At 36.0% G+C, this 15,787-nt stretch overlaps 1 protein-coding gene across 1 annotated transcript; it reads right to left on the bottom strand.

The window, feature by feature from the left end:
* Positions 1-7,184: 7,184 nt before the first annotated feature.
* On the bottom strand, positions 7,185-15,392 carry LOC121427878 (alkaline phosphatase-like; the record flags this gene model as incomplete). The annotated part of the gene is made up of 8 exons (XM_041624451.1): positions 7,185-7,525; positions 7,800-7,937; positions 9,005-9,196; positions 9,637-9,777; positions 10,302-10,506; positions 10,677-10,852; positions 14,032-14,206; positions 15,132-15,392. Coding segments are annotated over 8 exons (1,629 nt in total), but the record flags the coding sequence as incomplete, so codon positions are not given.
* Positions 15,393-15,787: the final 395 nt, after the last annotated feature.

The raw sequence follows: 15,787 nt of genomic DNA, 5'->3' as shown, positions 1-15,787 counted from the left end.
ACTTGTGAGAATTATTGGTACTTTCTTTCTGATTCATACTGTAGTTGAATTCCATAAACACTAAAATGCATCTTCGAGCCAAGGCTGCGGGCGTATTACGCCTCTCTAATGAGAAGTGGGGATCCCTGGAAGATATTGAATTGCTCTACAAAGAACCTGCCTTCCCAATACCGACGGTTAATATCCATTGCTATATATTTAATCCTTTTTCATTTTACCTTCTAAATGAATGTCGAAAGCTTGTCTCTGTGATTAGACGTCTCCATTTCCTCTTTCTTTCCCCTTCTTACTGCATCTTAATTTTGTCTCATTCTGTGCAGACGAAAAGGCATGTATTTAGCATTATATTCTTAGCTTAAATATTGTACCCTTGGTTATGCATTTTGTTAATTACTGTCATGCAATTATTTGCTCTTGTACTGTTCATAATGTTTATTCCTACGCTAGTTAACTGTTTACAGTATTCATGGTAGTAGAATTTGCATTGTTTATGTCATGCTTTGTCTCTTTATTACCTCTCTCTCTATCATTTCATTATACCGCAGTTCTTTAAACTCTGTCATGTCTTCGTTCCTCTCTTCTTCTTCTTTTCTCTCTCCCTCCCCGCCTCTCCCTCTCTTTCTCTCTCTGATATTGCATACACGTATCTGACAATTATTTAGATACTATATTTTTACTGTTGTGTTACTTTGTACATGGATCCTACTAGTAGGGTCCATGCTCTGTCGCATGATCATGGTTGTCAAGTTTGACCATTACGTATTCTACGATATGGCAACACAGTCCGACCTCTCTTATCCGGATAGATTACCTGCTAAAATGATTGAGGGATACATCGAGCATACCTCGAAAGAAAGAGAGTGACTCGATGAAACTAAATTTTACAATTAGATCATCGTGGCGGGTATCGCAGCTTCGCAATGTTAGCCATTGTTACACTGACTGTAGGCTCAAACATGGTAGACGGCGCTGTTCGTATTGAGGCCTAACGTTAGCTTGCGAGACATGTGTTGTTTTTCTCGGGAAGCAAAAAGAGAAACGTGATGAAATGTTTGTGCTGCGCCCTGATTTACTGAAAATTATCATGCCTAAGTTCTTTCGATGATTTGGGTGAGGTATTTTCATGAAAAAAAATTTTGTTGTAGATAGACTATATCGGAAAATATATGTAATCAAAGTGAGTTTGCGTATAGGATTGGGTTAAGATTTAAATCTCATTTCCTCACGTACTAGAATGAATAAAAATAGTATCGGCAAGTGTGTGTCCGGATAATAGAGAAATCCGGATAAGGGGAGGCCGGATAAGAGAGGTCGGACTGCATTCAAGTTCTCACAATACAATTAATGTAACTCCATCAGATCATTCTTTACTATCTGATAATAGCATAACGTTGTTCATTTAAATACATGTACATTTCATATTGACTTTAATTGCATATGGAAACAAACACTCTTTAAATTGAGTTCTTTTTTTTAATAAGCAATGCATCTAAACATATATTGCCATTTTCACAGATTCTATTTTTGTATATTTGTAAGCCCCGACTAGTTAGGAGAGCTTCATAAACTAGTTTTTCTTTTATTCGTCCTCAGGCACAGACTACTCGGTGGTAATTTGTTCCTTCTGTAAATATTCTTGTTTAACTGGAAATAAAATAAATAAAGAAATAAATAAAACTTGAAACAAATCAAATATCATCACAGGAACATTTCAAATCAAAAGTGAAACTAATTCCTTCGTTTAGAATATCAAAGTAACCCAAGGGGGGGGGGGTAATATAAATCCATAGTCATAAATCATTTATTGTTATCATTATCATCATCTATTAAAAGGGTTTGAAGAACTGGAAGGAGGATCGAGAATTTGGGATAAAGCGACTAACAGGATGCAATCCAAAGCAGATCAGACTAAGCACTAAGATACCCAATAAGTATAGTTAACACCTCGCATTTTTGAACAAACAAAAGCTCATTACAATTCTAAAGAATAGAAGATTCACTTGATGTTAGTAAATCATAATTATGCTTGTTAATATAGCGCTTAACATCCCTTGATCAGAAGTCATTAATTGAAATAGACATGATTACCACTAATAAATGCAAATTGATCATTCTGATTTTTTTCATAGTTACTGTTCCAATGGTTGCGACTAAGGAAAAAATAGGTTCATATTTGCCTCACATGGGAATTACCCAAACCTAAAACCTCAACGTAGTAATAGAAATGGGGAGGAATATACCTTGAATTTATATGGATAAATTGTCCAAATTCTAAAGTGGTTCATATCCATATCCAAATGTATGGTGCAACGAAATCGAGATAGACATGATAGACCTGAAACGAAATATTCCGAACATTTTGCTTTGCCCGATTGATCGTGGTACCGGCAGCCGTTGTGCAGCCCCAGATCAAGGAGGCTCTATCCCTATCTAAATCAAATCGGTTTAAACATCTCCATGTCATCTCATTTTTTTTACCTTGTTAGCGCTTTTGGTTTATGATTAGGAGTAGGATATCGTGGATATTGTATACATGATCAAATAATCAAAAGGTCAATTAATAGAAATCAAGTTTAGAGTCGTTTACAATCAGGGTATACCCAGCAGTCCAACTTGAAAAAAAAAAATTTATTCAAATATGTGTATTTCGTATTACCACGTGAGATGATAGGCCTATTTCTTTTAAATTAGGAGGTTTGTAGTAAGTCGCTTGTCATAATTATACCACATTTCATAAAAAATAAGTTAATTCTGTTTCTGTTTGTGGTAACTCCCGTAGGAAATCGGCAGGACAGCATTTTTTGCTGGTAAACGCCCAGCTGGTATATAACCAATTACCTTGGAAACATTTTACATCTAGGTTAATCAGTCACAGTGGTTGACGTAATAAACGACAAAGTGGAGACAATGGCAGAGTTGGGATTCGAACTCACAACCTTGCGATTATTTGTCCAATGCTCGAACCACTGGACCACACGACCTTAGCTTATACTCGGAATAAAAAAAAGGTGTTTTGAGCTCGTACTTGAAACCAAAAGGAGGGATTTTCCTGTTTGTTGCTATTTAATTTTGTTTACCTAGTAACGCAACAAAAAAGCGTAATTACTTTCCCACAAGATTGATTGCTTTTTGAGCATGTCGCAGTGACAAACAACATCGATTTCAGCACTTTCACGTTGCATATTTATAGTTTATATTTATAATTACAATGTTATTACATATCTGAAATTATCATCATGCAATAATAATAATAATAAACAAGGGACTACGATTAAGCAATAACACAGAGAACATATGACTATGATGAAAAATAAAAATGTAAGTAAAACGCATTTCAAATAAAATGATTCTTCGGATATGCTTGGAGCATTAAAAAGGGGGCCCTAGATTTGTATTTGTTTTTGTACACAAACTTGTCTTGAAAAGCACTAGATACAATTTTCAATATGTGTTAAATTCTGGATTGTGAAACATTCATCGGCATATTTAAAGGGAAAGTTCTTCCTAGATGTTGGTTTTAATAAAAGCAGAAGAACAAAATAAAATTTCTGCCGGTTTACACATGGTGGATTTAGCGAAAAATTATCAAAAATTGAAAAAGACATGAACTTTTAGATTTTATTTCTCATTCGAGCAACTCCCTCATTGGTCATATGCTGTACATTTGATGTACCTCTCTCAGAAAATTGAAAGCAGTTACATTTGTACATTCATCGAATCATAATAATCATCATTTAATACCCGGTTGTATAAGAAAAATATACTCAGTCATTAAGCATGTTAAGAAACAATTAGTTTTGAAATCAAGATTACATGACAATGGAGCTGCTGTTCGCAAATGACGTCACAAATTCAAATGTTTTTGAAAATTGATAACTCACTTTTTTATTGATAAGAAAATTAAACCCTTCCCAATTTATATATATTTTACCATCTTTTTTGTATCAAAACACAATCGCAATCAAGAGTAAATTCACATTTAAATACAGAATGCTAACCACGAAAATTTAAATGTTCAAATTAAGAATCGATTTCGAAAAAAGTATGGATGATATAAAGCAATAAATACAGAGCTTTTTTTCTTTTCGTTTTGGAAACATTAGGTTTGCCGTAGAAGAGGAAAAGGTTACACCACTTCTTGATGGACTCACGATCCAGCAAGCTATCAACGCAAAGCGTCTGTTCATCATAGACTACGAAATCCTCAAGGATCTGCCATGTACAGACAATAGAAAGGTAATGGGTGAGTCTACGTGTTTTTTATGTGTGTGTGTGTGCGTGAATAAGCCTATTCACGGTTGTAAACTGCGCACGAGCAGAAAAAGTTCATTTGAGATAAACAATAAAGGTGGCTTTCAAATTCACTGACATAGGCATTTGTGATTTGATAATTATTCTTGTATTCTTTCAAAATATTCATTTTATCCATCCAAGCTGAAGAGTAATAAACATGATAAATAGAGCCTTCATAATCACTGGTATCTGACAGAAGCCTAAACAGTAGTCAAATGTGCCAAAGGTAGACAATAAAACAGATTTCCAAACTTTATCCCTGATGTACTTTTCTAGTCACCTGGTCAATACAATGCCTTTTGTTCTTAGAATTTGAATACTCTACCGGCAAAGCTTACGCAACATCTACATTTGAAAATGATAGTGCTTATATATCCTAATGAAAAAAAATTACAAAGGTCATTTGAGAAAAGTTGATCCTTAGCTAACCATGAACTGGTGTATACATGTATGTTAGAAAGACTGACTTGGATAGCATACAATTGTATAAAATAACATAAGTTTTGTTTTATTCATTGAACCTCTAATGTTGGTTCCATGACAATAGTCTAGATGGAACATTTGCGCGTTAAAGGAGAATGAAACCCTTGGAACAAATATATAGGCTTGTGTCGAAACAGAAAAATCAAAGAATAAGAACAAAGAAAGTTTGAGAAAAATCGGACAAATAATGAGAAAGTTATGAGCTTTTAAATATTGCAATCACTACTGCTATGGAGAACCTCCCATTGGCAATACGACAAGGATGTGTGATGCCACATGTGAACAACTTTTGATTTGATGGACTATACAATACCCCCAAAATGTCTCTTTTTGCTTTTTTTAAGGTGATACGGTCTCTTTATCCATGATATATTCTTTAAAATCCATGAATATTATGATTCATCCAGTAATCTTGAAATAACGGTCAAAAATTGAATCATCTACTGGAACTTGTTGAAAATTGAAAGTATTAACTTACAATTCTCTGTCGTCGCGACGTTTCACCAACCGCTGTTGGCTTCATCAGGCGAATGAACGCCAATCACGTAATTGGCGTTCATTCGCCTGATGAAGCCAACAGCGGTTGGTGAAACGTCGCGACGACAGAGAATTGTAAGTTAATACTTTCAATTTTCAGCAAATTCCAGGAGATGATGCAATTTTTGACTGTTATTCTTTAAAAATCTGTATTACATGCCTCCTATCGGATAAACACATGATCTACTGATGATGTGATAAAAGATGCATCTTAAGAGAAATATATACTAAAGTAATGGGGAGAGTTCACAAGTGACATCCACATCATTGTCGCATTGCCAATGTGAGGATCTCCATAGCATTATTGATCTCAATTTTCAAATGCTCATAACTTTATCATTATTTGTCCGATTTTTCTCAAACTTTTATGGATCTGTTTTCATTATTTTTCTGTTTTCACACAAGTTACCTTGTTCCAAAGGTTGCATTCTCCTTTAAGCCAAACCTAAAACCTGACCCTCATAACTAAATACACAAAACACTATTCATTACCTTTGCATTATTCTGAATCAAAACCTCTATTACAATCCAAACGCCTGACGTTCCTGAACGTGGATATGAGAGCGTGTGTGTATTTTTGGGTCCCGGGGCCACTTACATTGACGAGTTGATACCATGCGCGACAAAAAAAAACACGTAAAAAGGATGTCTTTTTCACCATAGAGCACGTTACGTACGTAACGTGATAAGGGTATCAAAACACCAAAATAATGAAAAAGGGTGTCACGCTATTTTGCTCGGAAAGCTACGTGTTTAGGGTCAAATTTTCGGGGATCATAAAACAAAATTAAAATGTTTGATAAAGGATGTCCTTTTGCCCCAACACTACGTGTTTAGATCATTTACTACACAGAGTATACACTGTATAGCGTACTTGCTACATAGATTACTGGTTGCTTACATGTAAATTAGTCATGTATAATAGTTCCTGATGAAGATAACATATTTGTGCTATACCGTGTGAGTAAGAGAAAAATGGCATAGTTATATTCCTTGAAAGAGTGTTTTCTCCCAAATAATTTGACACCATTTTATGTGGTATAATTATATTTAGACTTGCATAATCAAGAGCAAGGATATATTTTTTACTATGATGTAAAATTTGATTTACGCCTAGGTAGTAAGACATGGCTGCAATAAATGAATCATGATGCCAATGATGTCATTATCGTACATGAATTGCAGTGAACGTCATTGCAACCCCCTTTTCATGAAATTAACTAGAGTGTCGATACTTAACTGTGTGTCTTTGAAATTTTTTTTTCAATGTTATTAAATGGAATTGGAATTAAGTCTTGAAAAGGGAGGGTGTTTTGCGAATGGATAAAATTGAGGTGTTGAAAATTAAGTGTTGCCGATCATATATTTTGTATAGGTATTACTTTAGGAGGACTAAATTTGGGTTTTTGAGTGCATTTTCGGGCGTTCACTCTCACATCATACCTCATATTACAGATGGTGACAAAAGGAACCTTCACGCTAAGAGTCGTTTAAAAAAGAGAGCTAAAATTGTAACTAGTGCCTTTTAATAATCAACTCCATGATTTATGTAATCATACATAATATTTGTGCCAAATTGATGATTTGTATGGGTTGGAGTTTGCATCACTGGTTGGAGGAGATCAACGATTAACCTTGTTAGTATCACAAGCATCCAGCGTGTGTTATTGTATCAGAATTTTCAGGTAGTAGTCTGCAAATTGTCTTAGCGTTAGGACTTGATCTGTATGCAACAATAAATTATTTCAATCTGGACTGGACAAATCCAGATTCTGTCAAAATATTATGCAAAATTGTATTTTACTAAACAAATAAACGAGGATAATAATATATGTATCTGTATGCATTTATCAAAACGATATTAATTTGCACTAATGTCCTGGCAAATGCAGTTGGTTATTGACAGTGAAAAGTCTCCCTCCCATCAGCCACGTGAAAACAATCAGGAGAAGTGTATAAGGTAAACTAGTAGCATATATGGCATGCGCATGCCCAGTGCAGAATGGGAGTTTTTCCGGCGAACGTGTGCATGCATTTTCAACCCCTTGAACATAGCATGCTGCGTAACGGACAACGTGCGCGATGTAGTTCTGCTCATGTGTACTGTGGAAAAGGTGAGCCCATGGTCCTTGCGCGTAGATCGCTACGTCAGTGCCGGAGTGGGTCTCGTACTTTAATGGCGCAACAGCGTCTTGTAGAAAATCGTTGGCATCTGTAAAATTGATAATAACAAATTATAATAAAATAATGAAAAGTAAATACGAGATATATACAGAAGAGGTATATTACTATTTGAAGAAAAAAACTCAACGTAGGATTTTGATTTTCTTTTTCGCAAGCCAAATTTAGACTGTAGTTTCGGTATGTTATTGTCTGTTAAGAACAGGTTATCCACCTAAAGTTTTCTTTCTCCAAAATATATGAAAAAAAATAAATTGGATTTTATTTCTTTTGAATACTACAATAACTATAAAGGGGGATCTTACTGTAGTCTGAATCGAAGTGATTTGGTCGTTTCCCTGTTTGGAAATAACTTTCAGCTATCTTGACTCCTCCCGGGCCATTGGCGTAAGTCAGGGTCAGGTATGGAAGATCATCTGTGCCATTGTCTCTGTCATCGTAACCTGATGATTAAGCGAAATGATATGAAATAAAAACAAATGTTTATATATTTTACAAATTCTTAATGAAAGCTCGCTGTCATTCAAGTGTATGAAATGAAACAATGATATATCTTAGGTATACATAATGGTATGGAAAGCCATGTGTCATGTGTTTTAAATCCTAGAGATGGACGAATAAACGTGGATAGATGAAGCAGGTAGAAATATCCTGTTCAGAATACAAACATCCAGCCCCAAATATCGAGTTTTATCTTTTGCTCTACAACTCTTTTTACCAACTCAACCCTACCTGTTCTAGTCTTGCCAGCTACTTAAAGGAAACCAAAACCCAAAAAGAGTAGCAATCTTATTGGAAAGAGTAAACTGAGAGGAACAATTAAAAAAAAATCAAAATCGGTTATGAAATAAGCAAGTTATGGACGTTTAAAAAGTCTTGTACTTTTATGGGGATCCTCAAATTGGCAAACGTGCTTCAAAATGGCTGATTTTGTGGACAACTTTCCATTTGTTTTATACACAAATTTTCAGATTTTCCCCAGTATTTTACATATTTCACATTATCTCGTCCTAATCTTGATATAATTTATGTGGTGTGAATTATATGTCTCCCTGACATATGTTGTGCTCAGAAGGAGGACAGATGCCATTTGAAAGATAATAAGGACAATCTAAAGATTTGTGTACAAAACAAATAAAGAGCTGTCCACAAAATCAGCCATTTTGAAGCACGTTTGCCAATTTGAGGATGCCCATAGGAAACACAACAAGAGTTTTCAAACTCCCATAACTTGCTTATTTCATACTTCGTTTTGATAAAACTTTTTTTTTTTTATTGTTCCTCTCATTTTACTCTTTCCAATAAGTTTACTTCTCGTCTTGGATTTTGGTTTCCTTTAAGACTCGCATCTTTTTCCGGTTCACAGTCCTCAGAATTTCACTCATCTCAGAAAAGCATACTCTAACTTCTAACACTTCATCGCGTATCCGTTTTTTACTTCTTCTATCCACTAGAACTCAAAACATGGTGTAGCGTAAACCTTTATGGCGATTAAGAATAGACAGCTTACCAAGTATAGCATTTCCTCGGCTAGCAACCCCACCAAAACTCAAACTATGGCCATGGTCGGCAGTCACGATGATGAGGGTATCCTCGAGGCTTGTCATCTCTACAGCTTTGGCAACTGCCTCATCAAAGGCTATGGTATCCTGGAAAGCCAGGTATGCTTTCCCCAAATGATGGCCGTGGTCGATTCGTCCAGCTGGTCAAAAATACATTGATTTGATTACCAGTATTTATTCAGATAGAATAGGAATCATAGATATGTTCAAATGTGTTATTTGACCTTCATATATGTCATGACGTCATTAAAATGGCGATAACACCCAAATACCTTAAAGACCATATCAAGGCAAACTAAATGTCTAGTTTATGATAATGTGATATATACGATAATGGTTTCCAGTTAAATGAATTGAATTATGTTTTTATAGTCTCGCTTTGTCTTCTGTAAATCCATTCTTAAAGCATTGTATGAATGAGCATGATCAGCAAAGCAGATACCGACATGACCAAATACATTATGTTAATTTCTTTGGCATATCATCGACCGATTTGGAGTTGGTTTCTCCGGTGTGGCTGTTTCATTAAGGAATAAATTAACCCTGAATAAAATAAGAGTATGGTACTCTTCACGGGTACCTTCAACCATGAGAAAGTATCCATCATTGTCCTTGCTCAGCAATCGAATCGCTGTTTGTGTCATCTCGACAAGAGAGGGCTCCCCACTCTTGTCAGTTGCTCTCAAACTCTCGAATTTCATAAATCCTGGTTCGAACAGACCTGGGAGTATTAAATCACAATACAAACATAAGTGTGGTGGCTCTCTTTAAGTTCATAAACCTGTATTGCTTATAACTGAGGTCACAGCATTGATGCCATCTGTTTTCAATGATGCTAGTGTGTGGTAAAACATGTAAAGTAGACAATATTGGCCGAGAAGTTTGCATCCTTTGAACTTCTCGAGGTTACCATGGTTACCCAGACAAGTAATTCCGTTCCAGGTTCATCATTCGGCAAACAAACACTCGATATTAACTACAGGACTAAAAACGCCATGGGCATTGTCACATAGTTTATACTCGACATACCCAGCATTATAACCTACATGTATGAAGTGTCCTTCAGGAGTTTTTTCAGCGTCCTAGTTAGATTTTTTTCCTCAAAACCTATAGCAGATAACACTGTATACGTGTTATAGGTCAAAAGTTTAAACTTGGTGTGTGGTTTTGTAGGTCGGAAACTACGGGAAAATGTATAAAAACAACGTAAACATGGTACAGAAGATGTTTATTTTAAAAAAATACCTAGTAAGTATTCTGTTGATAGAATATCGACTTCCTTAAATGCTGTTTCGTTCCACACAAACTTCGCAGACAATCCCTTTTCTGAGAGCCAATATTTGACCAGATCGACGCCGTCTTTCCGCAGACCAGTCACGTTTTCAGAGCCGTACTCCGGGTCTAGGGCTACATCTGGTAAAAACTGATTTCGACCTCCCCCAAGAATGACCTGCAGAAAAAGAGACGATTATATGATAATGAGACATATTTAGTATGTCTGTACTAAAATAGGAAGAGTAATAATATTGCCAAAGATATATTAACTGCCTGCTCTTAACTAGCTCCGTAATATACCAGTTAGTAAGTACTTTTAACAATACCAATGAATGTAGAGCTTACGTTTATAAAGTTGTTATCTTCGATTAGTTGTCGTGCGATATCTTTACATCCCGTTTCTGCTTCCTTTTGAGGAATGTCACTATCGTTCTCCCAATCTCTCTCGGGCGAATGTGCGTAGGTAGCTGCTGGTGTCCCATGTGTTACACGGGCCGTGCTGACTATTCCGGTAGATTTACCTTTGATATTAAAGAAATCGTCAAATAAAAGGACGCATAACAATCGCTAAAATGTTCCCTCTGTGAGCAGGGTAAATAGCTAGAGGGCGATTCCATACGTGTCGTTGAGGACATTTTGTCAACAATTTCTAGTCTCTTATAGCTGATTGCTTCAAGAATGAAAAATCATTTTGGTCAATAATAAAGTAATAGTGGGTAGTCTGTGAAAAAAACTGTTTACCAAAACAAAATATTTGATTATAGCCGAGGGCAATAATGTTGTGTGTCGTACGAGACTAAAACAATGTCCCGTACGACACGCAACAATTGGGCACCTTTCGCAAATCTCTACAACGCGAGATTAGAGTCGGGTAACTCAAAAGTTAACGATTAATCATAGACTCGAATTTCTAGATTGATTGTACATTACAGTCAATACAATCAAACGTAGAAAACTGTTTTACAATCATTGCCAAGCTTTGTGTTACAGGCCCTATAGATCTTGCTTTTCGTGTGCAAAGCTCTTTCATACGATACCAGCATGCCATGCCATTTGCCTGCCTAAGCTCGCGGCGGGACTGCACCTGTATCATGGCTATGACTCCAGCTGGCTGGGACATGCGAAATGTAGATTATGACATGGATAAGAAAGTGGTTTTTCAAACAAATCGAGTACATATTGAGTAAGGAAAAACTTACCGAATTAAGGCTTAGATATAGATCATTACAGTCCATCGAATCGATATTGCATTTAATGTGCATTATTTGTGGATCACTGGCAATTGATTCCATGAGTCAGATCACCTCTCAAGCCGAATCATTTCCCATGCGTTGACATGTACACAGCATGCAACAGGCCATAAACCGTCTAAATTTGCGGAGTTTTTTTTCTTTTGCCTGCACCTTCTACATAAACGATATGCCTCTAGCACACAATGTAATGGGCAGTATGTTTTACTTTTCCGCAGAAATGGGGGTTTGCCGGGGGGTACACTTCCATTGATGAGTGGGTACCAGGCGTGACCATGGGGTTTCGAAAAGCACCCTAAACAAGGGAAGGTCTTTTCCAGATTATGAAAATGCATCTCTCAACAAGTATTTGGGTTGTGACACCCTACAAGTAGTGGAAATATATCCCTTTTCAGTATTTTAATCATTGTTTCTCACACCCTCATAACGCTACATAGGCCTATACGTAACGTACTTACCCACTCTTTCCCTTTTTACGTGTGGTCGCGCCTGCATCCACCATTCAATGGAAGTGGGTCCTCCGGGCGGCCTCTCGAGCTCTGGGAGGAACCAAATTTGGATTTGGAAAGTCGTCCTAAATCAGATATATCGCTGTTACCATAGTAGCAACCAGAATTTTGCACACGAAACACAGATTGAATGTTTCCGTTCCAGATGCGAAACGAAAAAAAAATTTCATGTCACACAATTTGCATTACAGGACGGAGTTTTACGACCATGACGACGGGCCCAAAAGTCTCTTCCAAAATGAACTACCGTTCTAAATAAGCGTACGCGTCCTCAAACGAAAGGTCGGGATTTTCACCCATGGACAGCATAATTTTTTGGTTGTTATTTTTTTCATGTCTATCCACTAGTACTCTAGTTATGTTACCACAAAACAATTTGAAATTCTTAGTTTGTTTTGACAATAGGTTTAAGAAAAAATGTTGCGAAAATAGCTGATTTTTCTAGCATGGAATCGCCCTAGAGTGGGAAAAGAGGTGGGGAAAACCACCCTATAACTATTGTTAAAGTAGTAAAACAATAGAAAATAAGGGGGGGGAGAAGAAGGAAATGAAACAAAATAGAATGGAAAGCATCGAAATGGGACAAAATAACATCACTTAACTCGTCATTCTCCTTATACGCTGCGTCTCATGCTTGCTTCATAATAAGGACTGGTATATCTCACGACGAATGAAAATTCTCTTTAACCATGTTTCTGTAAAATTATAATCCTCTGAAGAAAGTAACACCTTGTCACAGAAACCCGTGTTGACAAGAAACAAGAAAATTGGATGGGTGTTTGGCTAGACCGATCTCCTTTTTTCAACCATTATATTTCATAACGATCGTTGAATTTTGTAAAGCACAAGGCATCTCAATTCTATCTACATTATAGTATTTTCCTACTTCTTGTAATAATAATGATGATGATAATTATAATGACATTCATAAGGCGATTTATACGGATGTTTCAAAGCGCAGAGGTGGGTTGACCTAGCAAATGAAATAATGAATCCAATCGTAAAAAAATAACCCCTCCTTGGCAATGCAAAAAAAAAATGAAAAATTATTTAAACAGAAGAAAGAGGATTATATAATGCTGTGTTGTGTTTTTACTGATTTTGTTGTTTAGTGTGTGGACACTCCAACAATCAGTGTAGGGAAGGGCATGGACCTAGAAATAGGTCCATGGGAAGGGTCAGAGAAGAGTTTGCGTTACATCACACCCGCAAGATTGACAGAATAAGGAAAAGAAGGACAGTAATTTTGCATAATTAATTTGGAATGTGTACATACTATTTATATCCCTGATACATTGTGACAAAAACTGAAGGGTCGAGCCTTCCCCAGCAAAATGTTGATTTTAATCAATAAATGAAAATCAATCGAACCCTAAAAAAAAATCATCAAAATCGGTTGTAAAAAAAATTACATGTTAAAGTTTGGGCTCATTTTTAACAAAACAGATATTCGAACAACTCGGTGACATGCAAATGAGTCGAGTCCCCCCCCCCCCCACTCATTAATTATTTTGTTTTATTGTTGATTATACATTATTTCATTTTTTCATATTTGAAAATAAGGGCTATCTTGACTGAACCATAAAATGTTAACAAAGCAATGTAATTTCACACGTTTTATAGGGAGGAATAAAATGTTGGTTCACAGGACAACAGGGAAAAATAGATTATTTCTTGGGGTTTCTCGGGGGTCCATAAAATACCAAAACGTAGTGATTAGGTGACGACATCAGTCCATTTTATGCATACTTACCGGTATGCGCATACAACTCTCTGTTTTGTAATTAAGTAAATGTCATTAATTTATTGTTTTACATCCAATTTGTGTTACATTTTTTAGTTTTATGCTTGTTGATTTTTGTTTTTTTCAAATGATTTTTTATATGAGAGTGTGGACTTGTCCTTTTAGAACAGCTTTTGCCATATTTTACTATGTTGTACCTGCCCGATGAGCTTGTACTAGGATTGAGTCAACTTGTGCACCTTTGGCCGACTCACAGTTACCCCTTTCAGCACTGTCATCTAGTCCAACCAATCCCGATCTCGTCTTGATTCCGCAGAAGAACGCCGTAGCCGATCCCGCCGAGTCTGCTATTTGTTGATCAGTGTTGTAGGTCTATGTATAAACATGATAAAGCAAATGTGATGCACAATTAGATTCTTGAATGAAAACATACTGCTTTCCTACAGAAGGCCCACTGAAAAAAAAAAATGACTTTCAATGTAGAGGCCATAATCAAAAATAAAGTCAATATTACGATTGCCGGTACAAAAAAAATTAGGACTGGTTAAAATGGTATTGGATGCGAGGTAGGCACCAGCAAGTGCATCCATTATAAAGGTGATAACCTTTCGTCTACACAACTATAATATATATATTTACTATATTTATAACGTTTTACAATGTTTTTTTTAATTATAAATCATTTTAATGTGTTCATAGTGATAAATCCGGATTGATTTCACTGAACATACATGTAAGTAATTGCAATTACCTGCGCTTGAACTTTCTAAAATTGAAAATATACCTTAAGCGGGGTGCCCCATTCTACGAAAAGCCTCGATTTTGCCCTTTTTAAAATCTCTTTTCTTCTTCGCTTAACTTTTCGACCCTTTTTCTTTCTTTTTCATTTATGTTACTTTTGTCTCTTTCTCCATTTCGTTACCTCTCTTTTTTCATTTTTTCCCCTTTTGTTGATCTCCTACTTGACGAAATCGTTTTCATCTACTACATGTACAGTTCTTGTCCGTCTCTTCGTTTTATTTCCCCATTCGTTCATCCCTTATCCCTTCCCTTCTTCCTACCTTTTCTTTCTATTTCTTTATTTTCCTATTTTTGGGCATGATCTTTGTATTGTCCGTGTGAAGTTCTTTGGTCGCATGTTGCAGAAAGGATTTACCAATGAATCGTAACAAGAATTCCGGAATCCGCGAATCAAATAAGCTGAAATTAATGTTCCATTTAAATCGTTGTTGATAAATTATTTCAAATCCTTCGTCTACGGAACCCAGATAATTTTTAAATATATCTGTAGAACTACCTTAGAAAGAGCCACATGTGAGAACTGATCCCATGCTAACGATCCCTCTTCGCCGGGTTTTCCTGCTTGTTGACCCCTAAAGATACGGGCGGCAGTGGTAGTAGTGATACCCATCCCATCCCCTAAGAAGAAAATCACATTCTTAGCAATACCACGAATGTCTTGACGGTTGAGAGCTCTCCGGAGCGTTTCCTGTCCTTGGTTCATCCAGAAGTTTGCATCTAGATAAATAGATAATAATGATAGTGACAAAACAACATAAAGAAAATAATTTTGGATTTCCAGGCAAAAATCGAGAGTAAAGCATTGATATTAACTTTCCTTTCTTTCAATTTCGAGGATATTCCTTCTTCTTACTTTCAAATTTGCAAAGTTTTAATCAGAATGAATGGTTGTTTATTTTTTATCAATGAACAATGCCCTTCTTTTTCCATGTTTGCGAAACGGTCGTTCTTTTTACCACAAATCGGTTTTCGGTTCTCGCAACGGCATGAGTTTATCATTCAATTTCGTCTCTAGCATTCATACAGATCAACTATTAATTTCGTACGAACATTATTTTTTGATTTCTTTATTAATTTATTTATCTATTCACAAAAAAAAGTAAGTCCCCCTTAAACAAACATCAATAATTTCCGAACCAATGCCAGTTTTTA

The sequence above is a fragment of the Lytechinus variegatus genome, chromosome 14, assembly GCF_018143015.1.
Source record: "Lytechinus variegatus isolate NC3 chromosome 14, Lvar_3.0, whole genome shotgun sequence".
Classification (NCBI taxonomy): domain Eukaryota; kingdom Metazoa; phylum Echinodermata; class Echinoidea; order Temnopleuroida; family Toxopneustidae; genus Lytechinus; species Lytechinus variegatus.
The sequence above is the reverse complement of the archived record's forward strand: the minus strand, read 5'-3'. Positions and strand labels throughout refer to the sequence as shown.